Source organism: Schistocerca gregaria, chromosome 2, assembly GCF_023897955.1.
Source record: "Schistocerca gregaria isolate iqSchGreg1 chromosome 2, iqSchGreg1.2, whole genome shotgun sequence".
In the NCBI taxonomy this organism is placed as follows: domain Eukaryota; kingdom Metazoa; phylum Arthropoda; class Insecta; order Orthoptera; family Acrididae; genus Schistocerca; species Schistocerca gregaria.
The window spans coordinates 465,566,069-465,592,072 of record NC_064921.1 but is presented as its reverse complement, the minus strand read 5'-3'; the positions used below and the strand labels follow the sequence as shown (position 1 = coordinate 465,592,072).

At 40.2% G+C, this 26,004-nt stretch overlaps 1 protein-coding gene across 2 annotated transcripts in view; it reads left to right on the top strand.

Annotated features, from left to right (window-relative positions):
* The window catches only part of LOC126325972 (cullin-3), a 244,749-nt gene that overhangs the window by 171,266 nt on the left and 47,479 nt on the right, over positions 1 to 26,004 (top strand). For both annotated transcript variants that reach the window (XM_049995469.1, XM_049995468.1), the window contains exon 10: positions 8,662 to 8,786. In XM_049995469.1, the coding sequence (XP_049851426.1) occupies positions 8,662 to 8,786 (125 nt within the window). The remainder of the gene's footprint in view (positions 1 to 8,661; positions 8,787 to 26,004) is intronic.

Genomic DNA, 26,004 nt, shown 5'->3' with positions numbered 1-26,004 from the left:
ATCTAGAAATAAACTTTCCTGCAAACAAAAGGGGACGGGTCTAATTGCAATACACGCTGTCGACTTCTTGGACACTGCAGTAAAATTTCGTACACTCGTAAGGGTAAACGACAGTCACTGTTTATGTGGTTGACTGGGTTTGCAAATGATCAGCATTGTTATAATTACTAGCAAATTCCATAGTTTCATACCACCAGAGTGGAAATAATTGTCTAGCAGGAATAACATGCAACAAAGATTACGTATTGTCTTCTCAGTGATCCAAGAAAATGAAATTTTGACAGAAAATTTTTGGTCAGACTGCTACACTACTAAGGACCTGTATGCAGTCTCCGGCTAGCAGCCGCTAAAGTTCTATTCTGGAGGTAGCGAGGAAAATGCGTTGTACAAACATGTAGTAACACTTAACTGGAGAATAAATGTGGGATAACTAAACCGGTGATTGTGGCAGGTTTTGTGCAGTTAACCAGAGACTAAATTTTGACCCTGGCAGGAATAGTTACAGAATTAGTGATGACAAGATTGTTTGTTAGAACAAGGAAGGAGAAGAAATGGGGACTCCCACAAATTGCAGAAGAATGTGACGATTCCAAATTTATATAAAAATTTCGTACTACTACTTTTTGATCTCATGCTTCAGAAGCTAGAGAGTATGAATGAAATGTGAAACTATTTCCTAACATAAAACATTTGCTTGTAGTAGACCTAATAGGCATTTGATATTGGTACTTCGTGAATTATATTCTGTCTTGTTATAAAAATGACCATTTGTGCCAAAACAGTCTCGTATATTTGGTGTGTGTAACAATTGCTGGAATATTAGGCAGGCCTATTTCGTTTTATTTAGCAGACAGTGACAAAATACATGTAATCAAATCGAGAATCCACGCCAGTCTTGGGTACTACTCGTATTAAGAGACTTTCTTGTATTGACAATGACATTTCGTTTTTTCATGTAGCAAAACGTTGATGAACTTTGATGAGGTAATAGATTCGTTACTAGAAAGAAAAGCACACCATGTAAAGTTGTAGCAAGATTAGAGAGTAAAAATTGCTAGGACTTCTAGATTGAAGAAAGGTGTACTGTTTTGCTTGTCTCCTGTCTTTACTTGTTTTATGTATCCTATATTTAACTTTATGTCACACAAAACAGCAGGTTATTAGCTAATAGGCAATAAAGAGTGCAAATTTTCTAAAGAATTCTTGTTGTTCCGGTTACAAATAATCCCATCCGCTATTAATTGTGAGTTTCTTGTTTTAAGAGGGGCAGGATGTCAAACTTGCCGACTGGGGCAGGAGAGGCAACACAGGACATTTTAAATTTCCACTGGCCTGAATATAGTTTCATGGCACCCATTACAAAATATTACACGTTCGAATTTCACAGTGCGAAATACAGAGATGTGCGATGCAAAAATGCTGTGTGAAGAGGTGTTCCACTTCACTTCGGCACACTTAGACCAAATAACATGTCTTACGTTCCCTGGAACATATATGTTTTATGTATCAGATTCTTCAGAAATATGTGCGCTACAAAATGATTTTTTGAAAAGTCGATTTTTTAAATTTTTGGCGTCCTGCCTCAAACGCTCAAGGGAGGGGGAGCGCCACTATCTAATATTGTCCCGGTTCAGAAATATCATAGATCTGGACCTAATGCATAGAGCAGTCTGAGTAGTTGTGGGGATATGGTAGTTTCCACGTGACCCATGTTTAAATGATTTTGTTGTTTCCTCTTCATTTATTGCTCTCACATCAAATGAAAACAAAACAGATTTCTGTGGCCGGCAGCTATCAAGTGAATTAAAATTCATTCACATAATTACGGAAGGCTAAAATATGTTATTAGTTTCAGATTTTGTGTCCACCTCTCTGACAGGCAAGCGTTAATCGCCTTGCAGAACAATGAAGTTTTTTTTGTTGGTTTGTTAAATAAAACGACTTTTATTAATCTTTTCTGCTGAGGCCAAGTTATTTCAAACTAAGTGTTTAGTTCCACATTATTGGCTGGTTTCAACTGTTCTCTGTATTTCAAGTTCACGTTTTCATCTTCTAGCACGTATGGTATTATTCTATAATAAAGAACCGAATGTGAGGTAATACTGTACTGGTACTCCAACAAAATTGTCATTTGAATCTGGACATACGAATGTCCTCTTTAAGCCGAATTATGCATTTTAGTATGGTTCACAAAATTCCCATGCTCTTGGAGTATATCTTGTTTCTTTTATTACATAATGTAAGATCTTTTAAGGTTTTACATGTATGAACGTTCGGGCTTCCTGCGTCTTCATAGCTGCGCAAGCGCCTGTCATCTGGTGCAACTGCTGAAACAAATCTAACAGGTCGTGTGAAAATATTCCGAATGGATGTTTGAAAAGCGTTATTTTCAAGTAAAGTGAATTTCTTTTTATACAAGATGAACTCTGTGCGCGAAAGTCCAATGAATTTGTTAAATCTCAGAGCGTTTGACTCTCATTCAAAAATCAAATCTTTGAGGATGACCATTTAGAGTATTTTCGCACCCAGAGGATCAGACATTTACATCATCGTTAAAAATTTTACTGGAACATTTGTGTGATGTATCTTAAAGTGTAACACGCACAAAAAAAGATCAACATTATACATGAAAGCTTTTCTTTTCTTGTAGCAATGCTGTGTATATTAATTTAAACCATTACCTTTTCCTATCTGTGTGTTTGTGCTGCTTTACAGTGATGTCGCTATTGGCTGACTACATCACGTGTCCTATGCTCTGAATATCCGCTGCCATCGGCTGGCAAGATGGCTTGACATGAGCTATGACTGGCTTACAAAAGCACATCGCAGTCTCGATTTCAATCCTTCGGAAAGGAACATGCGGTGTTTGGTGGAATTCGTATTTATACTTCCGTAATACGAAAATATGCAGTGTACATGTTGCTGCACATCAGACATCTTTCCAGAATGTGTTTTTTTCCCCCGAGTTTCGTTTTCTAAAGTGCCGGCAAATTCTACGCTGATGTATAAAACCACAACCATTGAAAGGATTGATGAGTTTTACAGTGCCGAGGAAAGATATATTGTTACTTAACACGGAAAAAATGTATTTTCATACAGGAGAAAGTGCATTTTTAACCGGGAAATCCGGGAATTTTTTTTCCTGTCCACGTACACACCCTGAGTGATCAGTGGAAGAAAACAGAACTAAATAACTTTTGTTACGCAATGTAAAGTCCAAGTTGGAATAACAACACTATTATGAAAAGAGTAGATCTGTACCCACCGTAAAGATGACACATTGAGTTGCAGGTAGGCACAATGAAAAGACTGTACATGTGCAAGGTTTCTTCCAGAGTCTTCTTTAGAAAGAAAAACACACACACACACACACACACACACACACACACACACACACACACACACACAGCATTGAGTGTCCAGGATTGCTTTCCAATCCCTTACCTCGTGTAGTGTTATGTTTTGGGGGCCCAGGAAATGGTGGTCAGGCTGATCTACAGTTCGCAAACTTCGTGTAGACTGTTGTTCATATGCCTCAGAATTCTAACTTTCCCATCCCTCTGCATGTATTTCATCTTCACAATATTGAATCATTAAGAAAAAACTCTAATATTCATTTAGTGAACAGTTGGCAGATAAACAATATGCACCTACATAACATTTCCTTTAAACATTGTACAGAAAGGTGTGCACTATCCAGCAGGTTTTATTTTCAACAATACTTTCAGTGGGACGGAAAAATGAAGTGAGAAACTCTAACTATTCAAATTTAAGTTGAAAGATTCCCTTGTAGCACATTCCTTCCATTCTCTACAGGAATTCGCCACAGTTGTAGAGAAATTTTCTGTACAATGAGTTATATATTTGTACACACCCACACAATTTTTCGTATTTTATTAATTCTGTTGTTCATAAATTTCCTAATCAGCAGTATAGGAACCATTTACTGTCTCATTCTATGACTGAGTAGCTTTGGGTCACATGATTCCAAAGAAATTGGTAAATTAATAAATAAAATAGTAATTTGCAGTTAACTGAGGTTCCTGGGTTGAACATTAAACTCACTTAGAGGCCAAGAATTAGAAACTGTATGACACTTCTCTAAGAGAAGAAGAGCAGTGTACTGGAACTGAAGATCAGCCCGAAGTGCTGCAACACGTGGTTGAAGCCAGTGATACAAAAAAAAATACAGGAAATTATGGCCCACATGATCTGGTGAAACACCACTGAGCAAATAAAAGCTTTTTCCTTGTTATGGAGTTACGGCAGATTCAATAACAGACATAGCTCAACAGCAGTACGTTGTGTCGACCCTAAGACACTAAGAGTAATAGAAATTTTCTGACTTCATGCAGTTCGCTTGGCTCCAAGGTACAAACCCTGGCAACTAGCATTAAAGATACACTTCTGAGGATCTTACTAGGAATGGAGTTGCTACATGCCCAATGTTTTGGTTGTGCAGCAAATGTGTCTGGGTGGAACAAGGGTGTGAAAGGAATCCTCTTTAAAGATCATCCAAACAGCTGTCACACCCACTGCACTAATTATTGTGTGGGTCTTGCACTACATGGAGTTTCAAGAAGCTGTGATCCCCTGTGCTAAAAGTCTCGGTAATTCTGAAACACGTCTCAGATATAATTCTAGAGTCTGCAAAAAGGAAGAACTTAGGTGGATGTTATCCTACTATGTGGTGTCAGTGAGATGAATCCAAAATCAAAGGTCAACTGCTGATACCAATGTGAAAATAGAACTAACACACTTAAAAATGCAATGATCACTGTAGTACAGCAGTTATTCAAAGTACCAATTTTGGCAAACGATGTTGCCATCATCTTATCTCATGCACTACACTTACAAGAATCTCGTCCATGTATTCAATAATTAGTGTCACATAATACGTAGACAATCCCAGAACATCCGTGGCATAGTATGTTGGCATTTTAAAAGTAAAATAACCACTATTTAAAATATCATACACATTGCACCAAGTATTACATGCTAATGCTCACTTAAGAGCTTCATATATCGCTTCCAAACAGATCTTCAATTTACACAACGTTTATAAGAGTCGCTTGGAGTCCACAGATAAATCAATCAATTCAATTCAATTCACGCGATCAGGCCCAGAGGACCGCGCGCCACCAAAGTTAGAGCTCTCCATCCGTCTCTGTCTTCTGCTATCTGTCTCCAGTTTTCCGTGACTCCCAGCTGCAACAGGTCTTCTCTCACTCCATCGATTCACCTCTTTCTAGGTCTTCCCACTGGTCTGCTGCCTGACGGGATCCAGTCCATTGTGATTTTGGGCCATCTTGTTGCCTCCATTCTAACATGTCCAGCCCATTGCAGTCTTTTGCTTCTCATCACTCCCAAGATGTTAGGCTCCTTGTACAGCTCTTCTAATTCAGTGTTATGGCGTCTTCTCCATTCTCCAGTAGTCTGATCTCTGACTGGTCCAAATATTTTCCTGGGACTTTCCTTTCAAATGTTAGCAGTCGGTTAAGGTCTTGTTTTCGAGTGCTCCAGGTTTGAGAACCATAAAGTACTACTGGCATTATTAATGTCTTATACAACCGTAGCTTTAGTTGTTGAGAGACACTTCTACATTTTAATATAGGGTCTAGAGAGTGATAGTATCTGTTTCCCGCCTGCAGTCATGCTTTTATCTCTGCTTCAGTTGATGTTACTTCTGTAAAAAATGATCCAAGGTATTTGAACTCTTTCACATGTTTATACCTGGTGTTGTTCACAATTAAATCTTGAGAATTCTGGATCTTTCTTCCTATGGTCATGTACTCTGTCTTTTCGGAGCTAATTTGTAGACCGATCCTAGCTGCCAATAACTCCAAGGTCTGGATACTTCTCTTCAGATCTTCTTGTGTGCATGCTAATAGTGCAATGTTGTCTGCATAGGCCAGATATGTAATGTGTTCATTACCAATTTGAATGCCCTTGATGTTTTCTTTGTTGAAATCTCGCATTATCTTCTCAAGTGCCAGGTTGAAGAGGACAGGTGATAGCCCATCTCCTTGGCGTAATCCTGTTACAACTTGGAAGCTTTCTGTCATTTGATTGCCTACCTTAACCTTAAGTTGTGTGTCATCTAGACATACCTCTACCAGTTTGACCAACTTCTTTGATATACCAAACTCTGTCATAGTTCTAATCAGGCTAGGTCTATGTATACTGTCGTAAGCCTTCTTGAAGTCTACAAACAGGAGATGTACCTCTCGTCCGTATTCGTACATTTTTTCACAGACTTGTTTTAGGACAAGAATCTGGTCCATGGTTGATCGCCCTGCCTGGAAACCTCCTTGGTATTCTCCAATTATGTCTGTTGCTATCGGTTTTATTCGTTCTAATAGGCAATTGGAGAAGATCTTATAACAGGTGTTGAGTAGCGTTATGCCCCTGTAGTTGTCATATACGGATTTGTCTTTCTTTTTATATATGGGGCATATCACAGCTACCTTCCATTCCTCTGATATTTCATGTTTTACCCAAATTTGCTCGATTAGCTTGTGGATGTTGAAACAGAGGATTTCGTCTCCAGCCTTGAGAAGTTCAGCAGGAATACTGTCCTCATGTGGACTTTTACCATTCTTAAGGTTTTTAATCTGGTTCCTTATCTCTTCAATGGTGGGTGGAGGATATTCTGGGTCTACCGTTACTGGTTCATCAAACTCAAGTACTTCGGTTGGTTCATCAGAGTTTAGTAATTCTCTGAAGTATTCTATCCATCTTCTTCCGGTTTTTTGATCTTCTGTTAACATTCTTCCATTGGCATAGTTTATGAATCTGTGTTGATGGTATGTCCCTCCTTTAAAACTTTTCACTTTTCTATAAAGTTCTTTATACCTATTTCCATGAAAGTCTTGTTCAGCTTCCTCCATGATACTTTTTACATATTTTCTCTTTGCTTTCCTCAATGTGGCTTGGGTCTGCCGTCGTGTTTCTTCAAACTTCGATTTTTGTTCTTGTTGCATATTGCTTTGTATCCACAGTAGTTTGGCCCGTTTTCTCTCCCTGATAGCTCCCTCACACTCCTCATTGAACCACACTCTTTTTCCCCTAGTTCGCTTTGGGATTACTTCTTGGGCTGTTTCTTTAATGGTCTCTGCAATCGCCTTCCAGTTCTGATCTCCTTCCTCTTCATTCAAAGCCTCAAAACGGTTTGTTAGTGCTATCTTGAAAGTTCTTCTTATATTATCTTCAGTCAGACTCTCATGGTCGTATCGAGTGACTTGCATTCTTTTGTGCTTCCTGGCTCTCCTATTGTTTTCTTCCTCTGACAAGGAAGTGGTCTGATCCACATTCCGCACCTCTTGCCGTTCTAACATTTTGTATCCACTTCTTTATTCTCTTCTCTACAATTAGGTGGTCAATTTGGTTCACTGTTTTCCCATCTGGAGACACCCAGGTTCCTTTATATATTCTCTTCCTCTCGAAATCAGTACTACTTATAAACAAGCCCACAGAGCACACTTAAATCTTGGTAAGATTCTCGCACATCTCAAAATGCTGTGAAGCATTATCACTAATGTGCAACCATGTAATTCATCCTCTACTGAAAGACAACTAATTCACGCAATCATTCTGTTTAGAACAGTTCCAATATAGTCAACATCTTCTGATAGGTCATTCAGCTTTTTGCAGTGACTTAAAAGTTGCCTCAGATCAACAGTGGCAGGTGAAGTAATTTCTTAACAATGGAAAAGATACCTGAATAACAAAGTGGAGAAAGAAAGTTGCAAGCCAGCTATTTATTAAAATTCATTTCAAAAATTCAGAATTGTACACTTGGATTACAGACATCAGACTTGCAACTTAAGTACTTACTAACTTCAATTTAATTTTGAATTGTCTTTAAAAAAAACTGACACCATTCAAAAGCTTGCACGTTACTAAAAGATATAAAAACACAATTTAATGATACTTACTAGTTCCTGTATATACATTTCCATGACTCTCAACAAAGCTTACACATCTTTTTTTCAGTGCATTGTCAAAATTTCTCATACAACTAGAAATGTTGGCTAAGCAAAACATAAGTGCTCTTTATTATTCCAAAGAAGTGTATGCAGTGAGAAGATACTGAAAATGTTATATGATGTGAGCCTAAATTGTCAAATGTTGAATGAAGATGTACTGTTTGGGAACACAGAATGCGATGTTACCTCTGTTGCCTCTATCACCACCATTGCAAAGTTTTACCGGAGAAATAGTTGCACAGAATTTTGTTACTTGCTGTTATTTGCAGATAATAAGTAATGAGAACACATTTATGATGTCATGATAGACCTTTATACAAAAGCATTCATACACACAGTGTACCTCTCTTAACAGTTACTCTCGGATTAAACTGTGGAAATTCCAGGATGGTATAACAACAATATGGAAGGGGTAGGTTTCTGCTCACCACATAAAAGAGCTGTTGAGTGAGAGACAGGCACAATGAATCTTTTTTTCCCCATTGTGCCTGTCTGTCACTCAGTGCTTCCTCTACATGGTGAATAGCAATCTAGCTTCTCCGTATTGTAGTTCTACTCAAGTTGTATGCCACAATTGACAAATAAGTGTTGTTGCTGCAAATAAAATAAATTAGGAACACACACTTATGCTTCCTCAAGATTTATGTAATTTTTGTGTTTCATTGATTTACAGACAAATCTTCATGGTGTAGACATGAGTGTGCGGGTTCTTACCACTGGATTTTGGCCAACACAAAGTGCGACTCCAAAATGCAGTATTCCAGCAGCTCCCCGCAATGCTTTTGAAGCTTTTAGAAGGTAAGTTCAAATTTATGAAAACTTAACTGTCACATTCGTGGTTTTAGTTCAGTCTTTAGTAAAAGAGAACATAGTGTATATAATATCAGGATTGGAAGTAGTTGTGTATTGAGTGATCATGATGGACAGTCAATGAAGAGGATTGTTGTAAAAAATAAGAGGACGGCAGCTGCAAAAGTCACTGCAAAACTTAATGCTACACTTGTAAACCCTGTTAATGACAAAACAACATGGACCGAGTCCCATGAACTGGGAATTGCAGTGTGAGCTGGAATTTTAAAACACAGATGATGCAAATGCCAGTAACAAGGAAACATTGTGCCAAAGCCATAGAACCTGGACAGTGGAGCAGTGGAAGAGTCATTTAGTTGTATGAGTTTTGTTTCAACAGTTTCCAAATTCTGGCTCAGTTTACATCTCAAGACTGAAAATGGTGAGGGTTCAGTGATGATTTGGGTGGCTGTATCATTCGATTCCACGGCCCCCGTGGTTATTTCACGAGGTCACACCACTGGCAAGAATTACATGACCGTTTTTGCTGATCGGGTCCATCCCATGGTGCAGTGTTTGTTCCACAATGTTGATACTGTGTTCCAAGAGGAGAGGGCCCCTATACTCACAGCTTGCATTGTCCAGGACTGATTTTTTTGAGTGGGGGGGAGGATGAATTGTCACATCTCCCCTGACCACCACAGCCACTGGATCTGTTTTATTGACCCTTTGGTCTACTTTGGAGAGAAGGGGGCATGATCACTATCCACCTCCATCCTTATTACCTGAACTTGACACTATTTTGCAGGAAGAAATGTATAAGATTCCCTTGAAAACCTTACATGACCATTATTTATCCATTCTTAAATGACAAGTAACAGTTTCGAAAGCCTGAGGGTTTTCCTGCACCATATTAGGCTTGATAATATGTTGTGCTTTTGGTGTTTCCATACTTTGTCCACCCCTGTATACAGACCATATGGTATGTAAATTAATTTCAGCTACAGCTGTCATTTCACGGTAATAGAATACTTTTTCCGTGGGCAACAAGAAGGAATAATTTGGGGGTTATACTTGGAAGGTGTTCTTGTTGCATTGCATTTATTACCAGCAGCCTTGAAAAACTGAAGCAACAATAAAATCCTCAGAAACTACTGCCATCTTAAACTATTTAATGATACCAAGAGAACATATAATTTGTAGTACCCACTGTAGAAGATTCAGTTTTGAAACTTCAACAGATTATCACTGTCAAAGAACAGCCATCTCTGTCAGTCAGTGACAGCTGTGTATACACAGGCAGGCAAATGGTGATTAGCAGTCTTTCATTGCTAAACACTTGCCTGTTAGTGCACACAGAAAAGGTCTTAACTAATTTAGTAACAAAGTTCTTAACTAATGAGCATATCACCACATCTGTCAGTAAATGCTTCTAAAATTCAAATTGTACTTTCTCAAGTATTATTAAATTTCCGGATTTGCAGTCAAAATTAACATCAGCCTCCAGCACATAAAACATTTTGTGAGTATTTTTTCTCATTCTCTGATGTTGAGACTGGTTACACACGCGTGTAAGCTCTTTGGGATTGAGGGTGTTTCAGTTTCTAAATAACATACATTTCTAATGAAAATGAAACAATGGAAAATTCAAGTGAAAATGAAATAATGGAAAATCCAGGATAGATTGTAACAATATTAGAGAAGGAAACTTGCTGTCACCATATAGCAGAGATGCCGAGTCATGATAGGCACAACAAAAAGCTTCACACACTTATAGCTTTCGGCCATTAAGGCCTTTGTCAGCAATACGTACACATATACAAATGCGCTCGCACATATAGTCATGCAAATGCAACTTGTACACACATCTGCAGTCTCAGACAACTGAAATATCACTGCGAGCAGCAGTACCAGTGCATGATGGAAGTGACAACTGGGGGTGGGGGGTGGGCTGAGGAGGATAGTATGGTTAGGGTGGTGGACAGTGAAGTGCTGCAGTTTAGATGTGGGGTGGGGAAGGGAGGGGGGTAAGTAGCAGAAAGTAGAGAAATTAAAAGACTGGGTGTGGCGGTGAAATGACAGCTATATAGTGCTGGAATGAGAACAGGGAGGGGGCTGGATGGGTGAGGACAGTGACTAACAAACGTTGAGGCCAGGGGATGGGAATGTAGGATGTATTGTAGGGAAAGTTCTCACCTGCACAGTTCACAAAAGCTGGTGTTGGTGAGAAGGATTCATATGGCACAGGCTATGAAGCAGTCATTGAGATGAGGGATGTTATGTTTGGCAGCGTGTTCAGCAACAGGGTGGTCCACTTGTTTCTTGGCCGCAGTTTGTTGTTGGCTGTTCATGTGGTGAACAGCTTGTTGGTTGTCATGCCTATATAGAATGCAGCACAGAGGTTGCAGCTTAGCTTGTAAATCACAAGAATGGTTTCACAGGTAGCCCTTCCTTTGATGGGATAGGTGATGTTAGTGACCGGACTGGAGTAGGTGGTGGTAGGAGGATGCGGGACAGGTCTTGCATCTAGGTCTATTACAGGGGTATTAGCCATGAGGTAAGGGATTGGGAGCAGGGATTGCATAAGGATGGATGAGTATATTGTCTAGGTTCGGTGGACGGCGGAGTTCCACTGTAGGAGGGGTGGGAAGGATAGTGGGCAGGACATTTCTCATTTCAGGGACTGACGTGAGGTAACTGTGAAACCCTGGTGGAGAATGTAATTCAGTTGCTCCAGTCCCGGATGGTACTGAGTTAAGAGAGGAATGCTTCCTGAGGCTTGACTTTGGGAGGTGTTGGGAGACTGGTAAGATAAGACACGGGAGATTTGTTTTTGTTCAAGGTTGGGAGAATAATTACGGTCAGTGAAGGCTTCAGTGAGTCCCTTGGTATATGTTGAGAGGGACAGCTTGTCACTGCAGGTGCGACAACCATGGGTGGCTAGGTTGTATGAAAGGGCAAAGCAAATGGAGGAGAAATAGTTGAGGTTCTGGAGGAATGTGGATAGGGTGTCCTCACCTTCAATCCAGGTAGCAAAGATGTCATCAGTGAATGAGAACCAGGTGAAGGGTTTAGGATTCTGGGTTTTTAGGAAGGATTCCTCTAGATGGCCCATGAATAGGTTGGCATAGGATGATGCCATGCAGGTACCCATAGCCGTACCCCAGATTTGTTAGTAGGTAATGCCCTCAAAGGAGAAGTAGTTGTGGGTGAGGATATAGTTGGTCATGGTGACTACAAAGGATGTGGTTGTTTGGAATCCATAAGGCGTCTGGAAAGGTAGTGTTCAATAGCAGTAAGGCCATAGACATTAGGGAATGTTAGTGTATAGGGAGGTGGCACAAGAGTTAGGAGCAGTGCACCATGTGGTAAAGAGACAGGAACTATGGAGAGTCGGTGGATGAAATGGTTGGTATATTTTAATAGCAGGATAGGTTCCGGGTAATAGGTTTAAGGTGTTGGTCTAAGGGAGCAGAGATTCTCTCAGTGGAGGCACAGTAACAGGTCACAATGGGTCGTCCTGGATAGTTGGGTTTATGGACTGTAGGAAGCATGTAGAAGGTGGGAGTGGTAGGGGTAATTAGAGACATGTACTCTGGAGAGAGGTTCTGGGATGGGCCTAAGGATTTGAGTAGTGATTGGAGATCCTGCTGGATTACTGGAATGGGGTCACTGGGGCAAGATTTGTAAGTGGAAGTATCAGACAGCTCGCAGAGTCCTTCCGCCAGGTAATCCTTGCGGATCAAAACAACGGCCACGGAGCCGTTGTCTGCAGGTAAGATTATAAGGTTGGGTGCCATTCTTAGATGGTGGACTGCAGTTCTTTCTGCAGGTGTAAGATAAGTTTCCATGTTGAGGGATTTGGAGACTGGTGGTGAGGCAATGTTGGAGGTTAAGAAATTCTGGAAAGTTAACAGGGGGTGGTTTGGAGGCAGTGGGGCGGATCACGGTTGGATAGAGAAGTGAACTGAGTTAGGCAAGGTTCAGTATTGGTCTTTGGTTGAGCCTGATTGGTCAGGTTGGTGGTGAGAAAGTGTTCCCACAGAAGGGACCAGGAGAAGGAGGGAAGGTCTCTAACAAGTCCTGCATGACTGAATTAGGGAGTGGGGCAAAAGGTGCGGCCTTTGGAAAGGACTGAAATTTCTGTGGGTGAGGCTTCTGTAGGAAAGGTTTATGATTGTGTTGTGGGTCTATTTAGGTTCTGGGTTCTGTGTGGTGGTGGGAGGGAGTTTTGGAGGATGGGATAAGTGTAGTAGGTTTGCGAGACAGGGTTTTGTCAACTATGAGGGGATGCGGGGGAAGTTTGGAAGTTGTTGGTGAGGTGGTGAACAGTGGTACTCCAAGGCAGGAGTAGGAAGTTAGCAGGATGGAAAGCTTTTTGAGGTGGCATTGTGCATGTTGCTCAAGTTCCTGCAGGGCAATATTTTCAATGCATGTTATGAGTTCCAGGAATTTGGGATTACATAGCAGGAGAAATTTGCGGATGGAGAGTAGGCACTGCAAGGAGGAGTGATGACTGGAAACACATTGCCTGGTTGAACGAGTCTTACTTCAAATTGTATCGAGCGGTTCGAATTGTGTGGGTTGGAGACTCCCTCATGAATCCATGGAACCCACATGTCAGCAGGGGACTGGCCAAGTTGGTGGAGGCTCTGTACTGGTATCGGGCATTTGCAGTTGGAGTTATATGGGACCCTGATATGTCTAGATACAATTCTGCCCAGTAACATGCACGTAAGCATCCTGGCTGATCACCTGCATTCATTCATGTCCATTGTGCATTCCGATAGGCTTGGGCAATTCCAGCAGGACAATATAAACCCCACATATACAGAATTGCTACAGAATGACTCCAGTAACACTCTTCTGAGTTTAAAACACTTCCGTTGGCCACCAAATTCCCCAGACGTGAACATTATTGAGCAAATCTGGTATGCCTCAAGTCAGCCTCTGTGGCCGAGCGGTTCTAGGCACTTGAGTCTGGAACCGTGCAACCGGTATGGTCGCAGGTTTGAATCCTGCCTCGGGCATGGATGTGTGTGATGTCCTTATGTTAGTTAGGTTTAAATAATTCTTTAAGTTCTAGGGGACTGATGACCTCAGATGTTAAGTCCCATAGTGCGCAGAGCCATTTTTGGGATACCTTGCAACATGCTTTTCTGAAGAGATCTCCACGCCTCGTACTTTCACAGATTTGTGGACAGTGCTGCAGGATTCGTGGTGTCAGTTTTCTCCAGCACTACTTCAGACATTGAGTCCATGCCACATCATGCTGCAGGACTTTGGCATGCTCTTGGGGGCCCTACACATTATTAGACAGGTGTACTTGTCTCCCTTGCTCATTAGTGTATTTAGTTGTCAACAGTATCTATGGGGACACTATAAGGAGACTAAGAGAAAAAGATTTAATAACCAACAAAATGATAAAAACTTATATGTCAGTGTGGAATGTCATATAATTTGAATGTAACAAGGAAGGTAGAAAATCTGAGAAGCAAAATGTAGAGGCTCAGCATTAGTGTATTAGGTGCTGATGAAATAAAATGGAAAGAAGGCAAGGATTTCTTGTCAGACAAATACAGGGTAATTGTAGCAGCAGCAGAAAATGGTGTAATCTGAGTAAGGATTGTCATAAACAAGAAAGTAGGGCAGAGAGTGTGTTACTGCTGAGTTACAGCTCACTGATAATTTTATTCCCATTGTAATTAGCAACATACCAATGCCAATAACTTCAGGTCTGATACACAGGCCGGTATCACAAGCAGAACATGAAGGTATACAGAAAGTATGAAGATATTAAATGTATAATTCAGTCTCCAAAGGCAGAGGGAAATTTAATAATCGTGGGGGATCTGGATTCTGGAGTAGGGGAAGGAAAAAGAGTTATGATAGAGTATGGGTTTGGTGGATGAATGAAGAGAGAGTCTAATTCAGTTTTACAATAAATTTCACTAGCAATGGCGAATACAGTGTTAAAAAATTAAGAGGTGAGGAGGAAAAGACATTGAAGATTCAAGCTGGATTACATTGGACTGACAAATAAAAAGTACAAAAAAGGTAACTGTGATGAAATCTTGTGCATCAGAAGAAATTCTTCAATTGAATAGAATTTGACATGAAATGACTATTTGGAGAGGGGCCATATGATTTAGATAATTTTTTATTAATTGTCTAGATAGGAAATTTTTTTTGAACAGAATTACTAAATGTTCAGGGAAAGAGAGGAATACAGCTATATGTCACTTAAATAAGTAATAAGTAAATCGAAGCCAAGGTGAAACCGCCCACAAAAATGCAAAGTAGTAGAAATGGTATTCATAAGATTGAGTCAGTATACAGAAAAGTCGAAACAACCTTCAGCAAAATCAAAAGCAAAGGTATTGACATCAAAAATGCAAGAAGAATTCTACTCTTAAACACAAGAGAGGAAGCAAATAGCTGGAAAAAATTTATTGAAGGCCACACAATGCAAAGGAATGTTTTGATGACATGATGGAAGGAGAAATGGGAGTTCATATAGAAGACACAGGGGATCTAGTATTTCAGTCAATTTAACAAAGCTGTGGAAATAAGACAGAATGGATGTATAAGATTCCTTTGGACTTTCTGAAATCACTGGGGAAGTGGCAACCAAACGACTACTCAAGTTGATCTGTAGGCTCTGTGTCAGGAAAAATTCCATCAGATTTTCAGAAAAATGTCATCCACACAATCATGAAAACAGCAAGATCAGGTAAGTGCGAGAATTACCACACAGTCAGCTTAAGGGCACGTGTAAAAGTTGCTGACAAAATTAAGTAGAGAAGAGTAGAACAGAAAATTGAGGATCTATTAGATGGCTTTAGGAAAGATGAAGGAAACAGAAAGGCAGTTCTGACCTAATGCGTGATAATGGAAAAAAGACGTAATAAAAATAAAGATGTAAAGTGGTGCAAGAGAGTTTGAAATTATCAGGAAAATAGGTGTGAGCTGTGTAAACAAGGGCCAAAAGGCAAAATTAAGAATGGAAAGCAAAGAATGAAGTATTTGGATTAAAAAGGGTGTAAAACAGGGATGTGGTCTCTTGCTTCTACTGTTCAACCTGTACATTGAAGAACCAATGCACTGAAATAAATAAATTAAAAACAAAAAGAGAATCAGGAATGTGAAACACTCAAAATGAAAGGATAGCAATGATAGATTCACTGATGACATTAATGTTCTCAATGGAAAAGAGAGAGAATTGCAGGACCTACAGAATGGAAGGAACAATCCGTTGAGCAAAGACTGTGAATTGAGAATAAACCAAAGAAGGATGGAAGTAATGAGTACTAGCAGGAAAGAGATTGGTGATAAAATTGTTATTTCAAACAATGGAAAATCCAGGATGGAATGAAACAATATTATGAGAAGGAAAGTTGCTCTCTCTCTCTCTCTCTCTCTCCTCTCTCTCTCTCTCTCTCTCTCTCTCTCTGTGTGTGTGTGTGTGTGTGTGTGTGTGTGTGTGTGTGTGTGTGTGTGTGTGTGTGTGTGTGTGTGTGTGAGAGAGAGAGAGAGAGAGAGAGAGAGAGAGAGAGAGAGAGAGAGAGAGAGAGAGAGAGAGAGGGGGGGGGGGTATGTGTGTGTGAGGGGGGGGGGAGGGGGCATAAGCGTATGTATTGTTGACAAAGGCTAGTGGCAGAAAGCTTTAATTGTGAGTCTTTTTGTTGTGCCTATCTGCAACTCAGCATCTCTGCTATATGGTGAGTAGTAACTTTCCTTCTCATAATATTGTTTCATTCCATAGTGAGTAGCTATCATATGATGACAGGAGAAAATACTTGACAAAAATTTACAACAGATATACACATTTTTTACAGTCTCACGTTCATAATGTGTTCGTAGCTGTAAGTCCAGGTGTGAAATCTGTGCTATCACATATCGCCCCAAGGGTGTCATAGCAGCAGAATTGCAAGTTCCTGTTAGATACCAATAATGGTTGTGCATGATCTAGGGGACCCAATGCTGTGCACCCACTAAACCATGTCTTGAGCAGCTCAGGACTAAGAGCGCCCCCTGCTGCCGCAATACAGCACAGGCGGTGGCAGCCACTCAGTCCACTTACACTTTGAACCTCATGGCTACCATACCATGGTTCAAGCTTAGTACAGAGAGTCTCATCCTAGTTGCTATTGTTTGAGCTGAACTCTAATTTTTGCTGCATTATTTGTAATGAGTCTTTGTTCACTTGGAGAAATAAAAGTTAAGTAAATCTTTTGTTTGCTGTGTTAACTTGTTTGTTAATCGTTTCTGCTCCTATTAAACTTTCCTATGATGGCAGCTGCCACACCACGCTGTAGTCCACTTCTCGTAACCGTCGTGCACGAAGTTGTAGGCAACAGAATCCAGTCAGAATCTTCTGCAGGCAAATTCTAAAGGTCGTCCATGGTCCCTGTCAATTCTGTGAGGGAACATTGCAATGTTGTATGATACACTGTTTGCTGCTTTTCGCCATAGCCACAGTCATGGGAGGACTTTCATCATGGGTGCAGCAATGTTCCACATCCACCCTGATCAGTTCCGATCAATTCAGTATTCACCTTTGCCATCAGGTTAGATGGAAACCTGTTGGTCGATCATTGCGTGTTTTAATTATTTAGTGATGCTTCTAGGAAATTTCCTGCCATTAATTGTTGCGGGCATCTTGTTTCTATATGGCAGTTGCTTGTGTTCTGATGATTAATTTTCTGAAATGATTGGTATTTTTTGCTCTCCACACATTCAGCAATGTCTGTGATCTTCTTACGGATGATGGTGGAATATTACCAAGAACCAGTAGCCAATGCTTGTTTGTGGGACGAATACACTTTTTGATATGGTGCATTGCATAACTGAGCTGTGTGTCATTATATTAGTGTGAAAGCTCATAAGCTGATGACTGTTACAATGACACCCCAAAGGGAGTTCATATTACTTTCTGAAATATATTGTTTGGAGTTCTGATTTTAGTTGTTGCATACGGGATATGTATTTAGTGTGTCAAAAGATCTGTCCGAAGTTAGACCTAGATAGTTTGGAGAGTTGCAGTGTTGGAGAGAGTGATATCTGAATGTGATAGATTTGTTGTTTGCTTGTTTATTCCTAGGAAGAAAGTTGATACAACAGTCTGTGAGGATTTGATCAGCAGTGAAGTATTCACCTGATTTCTTCAGGTGTGATGTTAGCATTGCTTCAGCTTCATTAAAAACTTGATCCAGAGCAATCAAAGCAGTGTCATGATTATAACTAAATTTCCTGGGATTTACTTCTGGGAGATTGCATGTTATACAATTAAAAAACTGTTAAGTTCTCAGAGAACACCTGGAAATATCTATTGTTCAGTAAGTTGCCAATTCGAGTAATTAGTTTGAGACATGAAATGGCACTGATGAATTTGAGCAGGAGTCTGTCACGCCAGATGGTATTGTAGACTGCAATTAATCAGTGAAGCCCCCATGTTTATCTTCTTCTTCATTTTGTAAAAGCCGTTTTCAATATTACTTGCTATTGTTAGTACCTGTTACTCACATCCTCTTCCAGGTCTAATCCCAGCATCCTCTGAGTGGACATATTTGTTAATGACTGAGCAGATTCTGTAATGAATGAGCGTCTGCAGCAGCTTGAACGAGACGCTAGGGAGAGCAATGGGGAGGTAGTTTCTCAACTTTTGTGGGACGTTTGTTTGGCTTTAGTATAGCAATGATTGTAGTTTTCTTGAGAGGTGGCAGTGGACCTGTCTCTAAAATTTTTGGAAAGATGTTCAGCCATTTGACAGTAGCAGGACTATAGTGCAACAGGAACCCATGGTAAATACCTTCAACAGCTTTTGCTTTTCTATGTTGTGTGTTGTGTATATGTTCTGTGATTTCTTTGAATTGAAGTTGGTGGGAAAACTCAGATGTTTGTGGAGCCGGCAATTTTTTACACTGAGGAGATGTCTGACTTCTCTTTTGACAAAATTAAACAATGTAAATTCCAGGTAAGAGAATCAATGATGCAGGAAAAGATAGATTGCTACTTATCATAAAGAAAACATGTCAAGTTGCAGACAGGCATGATTAAGACACACTCACATGATGTAGCTTTCAGCTGCAGCCTTCGTTGGGAAGGGGGGGGGGGGGGGGGGGGGAGAGAGAGAGAGAGAGAGAGAGAGAGAGAGAGAGAGAGAGAAAGTGCGGGGGTGGACGGACACACACACACACACACACACACACACACACACACACACACACACCAGTCACGCCTGACCACCAACTCCAGCATCTCAGTTCTCTCTAATGTGTTTATTTCATGTTGACTTGGAGATGGAGATCATGTAATTGGTCTTATCATCTAAATTTAGGTTACATTTTTGTCTCGTGTTGATGTTTGCTGTATCTATCTTTCTGATTAAGGACCAGGCCTTTTTGCTGGAGTGAATATGGTCTAAGGAAGCTAAAGTTTCTTTCCAAGTGTTTTGTCTGCTCTAGTTTCGTGATAGAAGGTGAGAGGCATAATTGGTGAACATGTATGACGGGCAAAGCAAGAATGATATGAAAAGTAGACTAGCACTGGTAAAGAGGACTAATATCAAATTGAGGCCTTATTTTGAGGAAAAAATTTCTGAGGGCATACATTGAAGCACAACATTGAATGGAAGGACTCGTGTATGGTGGGAAAACAGGAAAAGAAGAGGATTGAAGTATTTGAGCTGTGATGCCATAGAAGATGTTAAAAATTATCTGGATGGATAAGGTGAGAAATGAGAGTTTTTTTGTAGAATCAGCTGGAAGAGGAACATGTGGAAAACATTTATGAGGAAAGGGACAGAAGGGAAGGACACTTGTTAAGACACTAAGGAATAACTTGAAAGTTATTTGATGGAGCTGTAGAGGGTGGAAATATGTAAAGGAAGACAAAAATTGGAATATACCCAACAAATAACTGACAATTCCCACCTGTGGAGTTTAGAAAAACTTGCGCTAGGAGGGAGTATCCAAATGGACTATGTAGTGAAGGAGCTATTGAAGTAATTTGTGTCATGGAGCACAGCTAGATGGTCAGGTTTTGATTTGTCACTGTTCGGCAGTGGCCATTCGTGTGAATAAGACAATTGAATACCAGTAATGCTCACATGGAAGCCTATACAGTAATACATATAACACAGCTGCATTTACATCTAGCCTGCCTTTTCCCAGCGACTGATTTGCGGGCACTACTGTGTGGCGGTCATCCACGCGAGCCAACCGCAGGGAATCAGTCGTCCTTTGTCGGCTCCGCATTGGCCACACCCAACTCACGCACAGTTATTTACTGTGTCGTGAGGATCCCCCTCTTTGTTGTTGTGGAGCGTCCTTAACGGTGGTCCATATTCTGTTGGAGTGCGTCCTTTTAACTGTTCTCAGGCAGACTTTTGCACTGCCTGATACACCCTCTGCACTTTTATCTGACGACTCTTCCATAGCGGACATAGTTCTGCGTTGTATTCGGGCAGGGGCATTTTATCGCTTTATGTAAGTGTGTGAGTTTTTGTGTTGATTCTGGCCTATGGCCTACGATTTGTCTGATTCTTTTTTTTTTCCATGTGTTTCTCGGTGGTTGGCTTTTCCCTTTTTGTTTGTATGGTCGGCCAACCATCGTCACACTCTGTGTTATTTTAGTTCGTCTTGTCTGGTCTTTGTCTACGTTTCTCTTGTTCTGTGTCGTCTGTCTTATCGTCTGTTAATCGTTTTTATTCTCTGTGGGTGTTTTTAGTATTTGGAAAAAGGGACCGATGACCGTAGCAGTCTGGTCCCTTTAACCCCCACAAACCATTTCTAGCCTGCCTTTTATCGGGTAGGAAGTGCCTGCCTGGACTGTGGTAGGAGATAGTGGGTTGGTGTATAGGTATGACCCATGGGGTGCAGGAATGGAAGCAAGATTTCAGTAGTGGTGGACAAGGATATTCTGTAGGTTGGTTGGATGGAGGAACAAACTTTAGGTTATGTGGGAAGGATATCCCTCACCTAGGGCATAGTTAGAGCTATTTGAAACCCTGTGAAGGTGGCAGTTCAGCTTTTCAAGTCTGGGTGATCGGAGAAGTACTGATCAGTGACTGGTTAACAGGTTTGCTGGTATCAAATGAGGAAATGGCATGGGGAATCTGTTTGTGGAGAGGCTGAATAAGATACTATTGATCAGTAAAAGCCTTGGAAACATAATCTAAATATTTTGACAATTACATGGATGGTGAGGCTGTAAGGTAGGCACTTCTTGACATAGAACAGGTGACAGCTCTCAAAGTGGAGGCACTGTTGGTGGTTGGTGTGGTTGATATGGGCAGATGTATTTATGGAGCCAGCAGAGGTGGACAAGGATATTTTGTAGGTTGGGTGGATAGAGGAAGACGTAGGTTATGTGGGAAGGATATCCCTCCTCTCAGTGCATGGTTAGAGCTAATTCTTGAAGCCCTGTTGTCTAGGAATGTGGCTCATTGATTTGAGAAGGGCCAAGTTAAATGGATTTGGGAGTAGTTGTTTGAGATTATGGAGGAAACAGCGAAGTTTGTCCTTGGCAGAAGTCCGGGTCGTGAAAATGTCATCAGTTTATCTGAACCAGACATGGATTTTTGGTATTGACTGGATAGGAAGGATTCCTACTGTGTATTTTTTGTAGGTTTGGCCCTTGAAAGTGAAATAATTGTATTTTGGGATGTGGTTGGCTAGGAAAATTGGAAAGAGAAGGTGGGTTTGGTATCAGGAGGGCATTGGGAATGGTATAGGGGATGTTGGTGTATAAGGATGTCAAATCCACAGCGGCCAACAGGGAGTCTGGTGAGAACAGCACAATAAATGCGGAAAAACGATGAAGAATGGGAGTAATGTCTTCAGTATAGTACGTGAGGTCACAGATAATGTGTGTGGTACAAGCAGAAGGGATTGTAGATCACCGATAATTGTTCATGCACGTCTCTCTTTCGAAGATTTGCAAACTGAAGACCAAACAGGAGATTCCCCCTCTATCTACTCAACTCAGTCACAAGAAACAATTACAGGTAGTCATCCTGTATTGCAACTGTAGTGTCCTTTTCGAAGAGGCAACTTCCTCCACCATGAGTGCTGCTACCTTTTCAGTTTGCAGATTGACTACACCTCCCCATCATTAAATGTCCAGTTTCCTTATGTGAAAAGATGAAATAACTTCACTGAGCCCTTGTTTATATAATGGTGTTATTTTCAGTTTACAAAATGGGCATTTTTTTCAGCTGTTAAGTGAGATTTTATGTAAAATAGTTCCTGTAAACAATGGCTGGGAAGTGTTTGATTTGTAAGGGTGTTATTGTCAGTCACCCATGTAGTTAGAAGAACAAATACGCCGGGAAAATTTCAGAAGTCACACCCATGTAGTGTTCGGTGGAAACTTCCTGGAGTGGTAAATCTTGCAGTTGTCCATCATTGACAACATATTGTAAAGGTGTGTAATGGTATTTTAGTCATATGGTGGTGAATTAGTGAATGACCAGAAAGTTACTGCACTTTTTCACTTTTAATTGCCTTACTCATTCAGGAATTGCTTGGAGTTGGAGAGATGACTACACTAAGTGGAGCCACTAACCAAACATGCACAATATATCTTCTAATATGGGTGTGAGTCTGTGCGATAAATGGGACTGATCATGTTCAGTTCTAAAACAGTAATGTGTTGTACCGCATTGCTGAACTTACATTACATTGAAAAGAAAAATTCGGAGTAGGTATTAAAATCCATGGAGAAGAAATAAAAACTTTGAGGTTCACCGATGACATTGTAATTCTGTCAGAGACAGCAAAGGACTTGGAAGAGCAGTTGAACGGAATGGATAGTGTCTTGAAAGGAGGATATAAGATGAACATCAACAAAAGCAAAACTAGAATAATGGAATGTAGTCGAATTAAGTCCTGTGATGTTGAGGGTATTAGATTTGGAAATGAGACACTTAAAGTAGTAAAGGAGTTTTGCTATTTGGGGAGCAAAATAACTGATGATGGTCGAAGTAGAGAGGATATAAAATGTAGACTGGCAATGGCAAGGAAAGCGTTTCTGAAGAAGAGAAATTTGTTAATATCGAGTATAGATTTAAGTGTCTGGAAGACATTTCTGCAAGTATTTGTATGGAAGTGAAACATGGACGATAAATAGTTTGGACAAGAAGAGAATAGAAGCTTTCGAAATGTGGTGCTACAGAAGAATGCTGAAGATTAGATGGGTAGATGACATAACTAATAAGGAAGTATTGAATAGGATTGGGGAGAAGAGAAGCTTGTGGCACAACTTGACCAGAAGAAGGGATCGGTTGGTAGGACATGTTCTGAGGCATCAAGGGATCACCAATTTAGTATTGGAGGGCAGCGTGGAGGGTAAAAATCGTAGAGGGAGACAAAGAGATGACTACACTACGCAGATTCAGAAGGATGTGGGTTGCAGTGGGTACTGGGAGATGAAGAGGCTTGCACAGGATAGAGTAGCATGGAGAGCTACATCAAACCAGTCTCAGGACTGAAGACGACAACAACAACATTGCATTGAAGTATGTGAAGTTTTCAAACACCTAGTTGACCTCCTTCTGTTGCAGAGGGAGACAATTTAAGCCTCTGGTCATCTTCAGATGTTGGGAGAGGTGAGGCTGTGGTGATGCATTTGATGCCACTCATGCTGTGAGAAGTATCCCAGACAGTGGTTGTGTAGGCAATGAAATACACACTATTGAATACATAATGACAGCATGTTACACTTTGGACAGGTTCTTCAATTTGGATGGTAGTTAACAGCTCAGTCTACTGAGCTTTTTGATGTAACATCTCACTGAACAACTGCAAATAAGCACTCACTTAATAAGTTGAAAATAACACCACAATATAAACACAGACTAAAGTATTTTGTCTACTCATATTCTGAGTTCCAGAAAGAACAAGACAGCTGCCATACAGGTCAACTAAGAATCAATTTCCTCTTTAGCAATGTAGAACAGAGTGTAGAGGTTTACATAGATTCTCTCCATGAGTGTTTTCTTGCGTTAGTGTTGTTAATAACTAATTTCTGTATTCCATGTAGTCTTCACGCATTTTGTGGAAAAAACACAGGAGGATCAAAAAACACAGAAGGGTCAGTAGAACTTTATGAAAGGCCCTGTAGTTACTCGCTTGTGACATAGTGGGGTAGATAGAGTAGGGATCGCTTGCTCAATCTTCAATCTACAGACCATTGAAAGAGAGAAGTGCATGAACACAGTCCACTGGCATACCTTCCCATGAGCATCTACCATGCACATTCCTCTCACCGTCCACTCTCTTACAACCCTGGAACACAGTTTATCTCTTGATACAGCTCTTTTGCACTTACATGTGATACACACATGTAATATTTGTTTTTAACCCACTTCAGTTAAAAATAAAAATAAACATTAATTCTGTACCATTGAAACTATACTTTTGATAATGTGCAATTTTTCCATGCCTTGTAATGTGGAAACTATTACTCCTAGAGACAAAATGAATAGGACCTTTTATATCAAAATGTAATGTAGTTTAATTTTTGACTGGTAAAGAGTATAACCAAAAGCTTTGGTTATCAACTTATTCAAGAAAAGTATAAGGTGGTCACCTTTCAACCACCCGCTACAACACCACCCACACCCAATTGATCAGTACTTTTAGTATCTTGTTCATGGCACTCTCTCCTAACACTGGACAAAAATTTCCAGTAACATGAATTTTTTCCCGTATTCGACTTTTATTGGTCTTTGTTGACTGGGCTTTCTCCCATTTAACTGGTGTCAATTTATGTTCATTTGGTTCTGAGAAAAGCTAATGCGTAAGTCTACAAATACACAGACAGGCATGTTGAATAGTGACACCATCGATTTGAACTTCTCATTTTAATTTCAATATAGACAATTTTTTTGAAATAGTGCATAAGAGATTTAATGTTTCTGACTACATGCTTAGTTAACATTGCACTCAATTTTATATTTAAATTGATAGAATGGGCATAGTAGGGAATGAAAGCCCATTTACAAATTTTGACTGCAAGCAGCACTGTTTGCTGTATTGTTAATTACAACTTCAACTATCTTTTAAAAAAGGTTTGTGTATTCTTGGCAGTGTGCAAAGGCAAAAATTCTGAGCAAACCAATACCCTCAAATGAGGCCCGTGCTTGCATCAAGATAGTGTGCAACACTAGCAACAAAACTTTATTTAAGGAAGTCCACCAATCAGTTGTTAAAGTTACTACTGTCTTCACATCCAATTTCCCATGCAAATTATGATTCATTTGATTAGATAGTTGTGGTAGTAGGCTGGTCAAGAGTGTTTCCCTAGATGGAAGTTGGTAAATGGAGCACAATGCTGAAGGTATGGTATTCCTTACAAATAATTTTAAGTAAATAACGAGTGAGTTCTTTGCTTTTAGAAATTGGGATGGGCTAATAATATTGATAAAATTTGTCAAAGAGGATTGTCCTAGTCCTACTGAAATGAGTTCCAACAAAGCAACTAAAGCAAATCACTTCTGCTGAAGGTTTCACTCTTTTCACTTCCAGTAGCAGAAGCAGAGAGTGAAATTATAGAGATTGGAGTGTATTACTTGCAAGATACTTGAATTTGTAGAGCTCGTTCCCATAGGTCTTTATGGTGGAGACATACATAAAAATTCCATCCTCTCTAGTAGCATTGTGAGATTTTCCTTTATCAGATTTCTTTTTAGTGATAAATTTGTTGATTACTTAATGTAGACAGGTTGTGTATTTTGATTTCATCAGCTAAATGCATTCTCAGATAGCATCACGGTACTTAGTTGGCATGACTATGACCACAAGCCAAGTAGAGCAAGTCCAGAGCTTGTGGAATGGAAGTATGTAACATGTTTAGGACCAAGCTTGGTCCACAGCAGTCATGATTCCACTTTCTTGGGAAGGTCATAATTGTGGAACGTACTATGTCTTCATCTTCAGTTCACTTACAGAAAATAATTTATATTTTCACCAGTATTACTCACAAGAAATAACTGGAAGTCATCTGTCAAACCAACAATAACAGTTTTTTTTTATACAATGGAAGATAGACCCCTCCCAACACAGGAGCTGAGAAACAGCATACTTCAGTTGGAAGTTTTGCATCACCAAAGGTGTCAGCTACATAGGTACTCAGGCAGACCTTTGGAACTTCATGAGTGAAGAGAACCTCCCCCACCCCTCCCTCCCCCAATTATCATTGCTCTAAAGATTTTTTTTTCCAT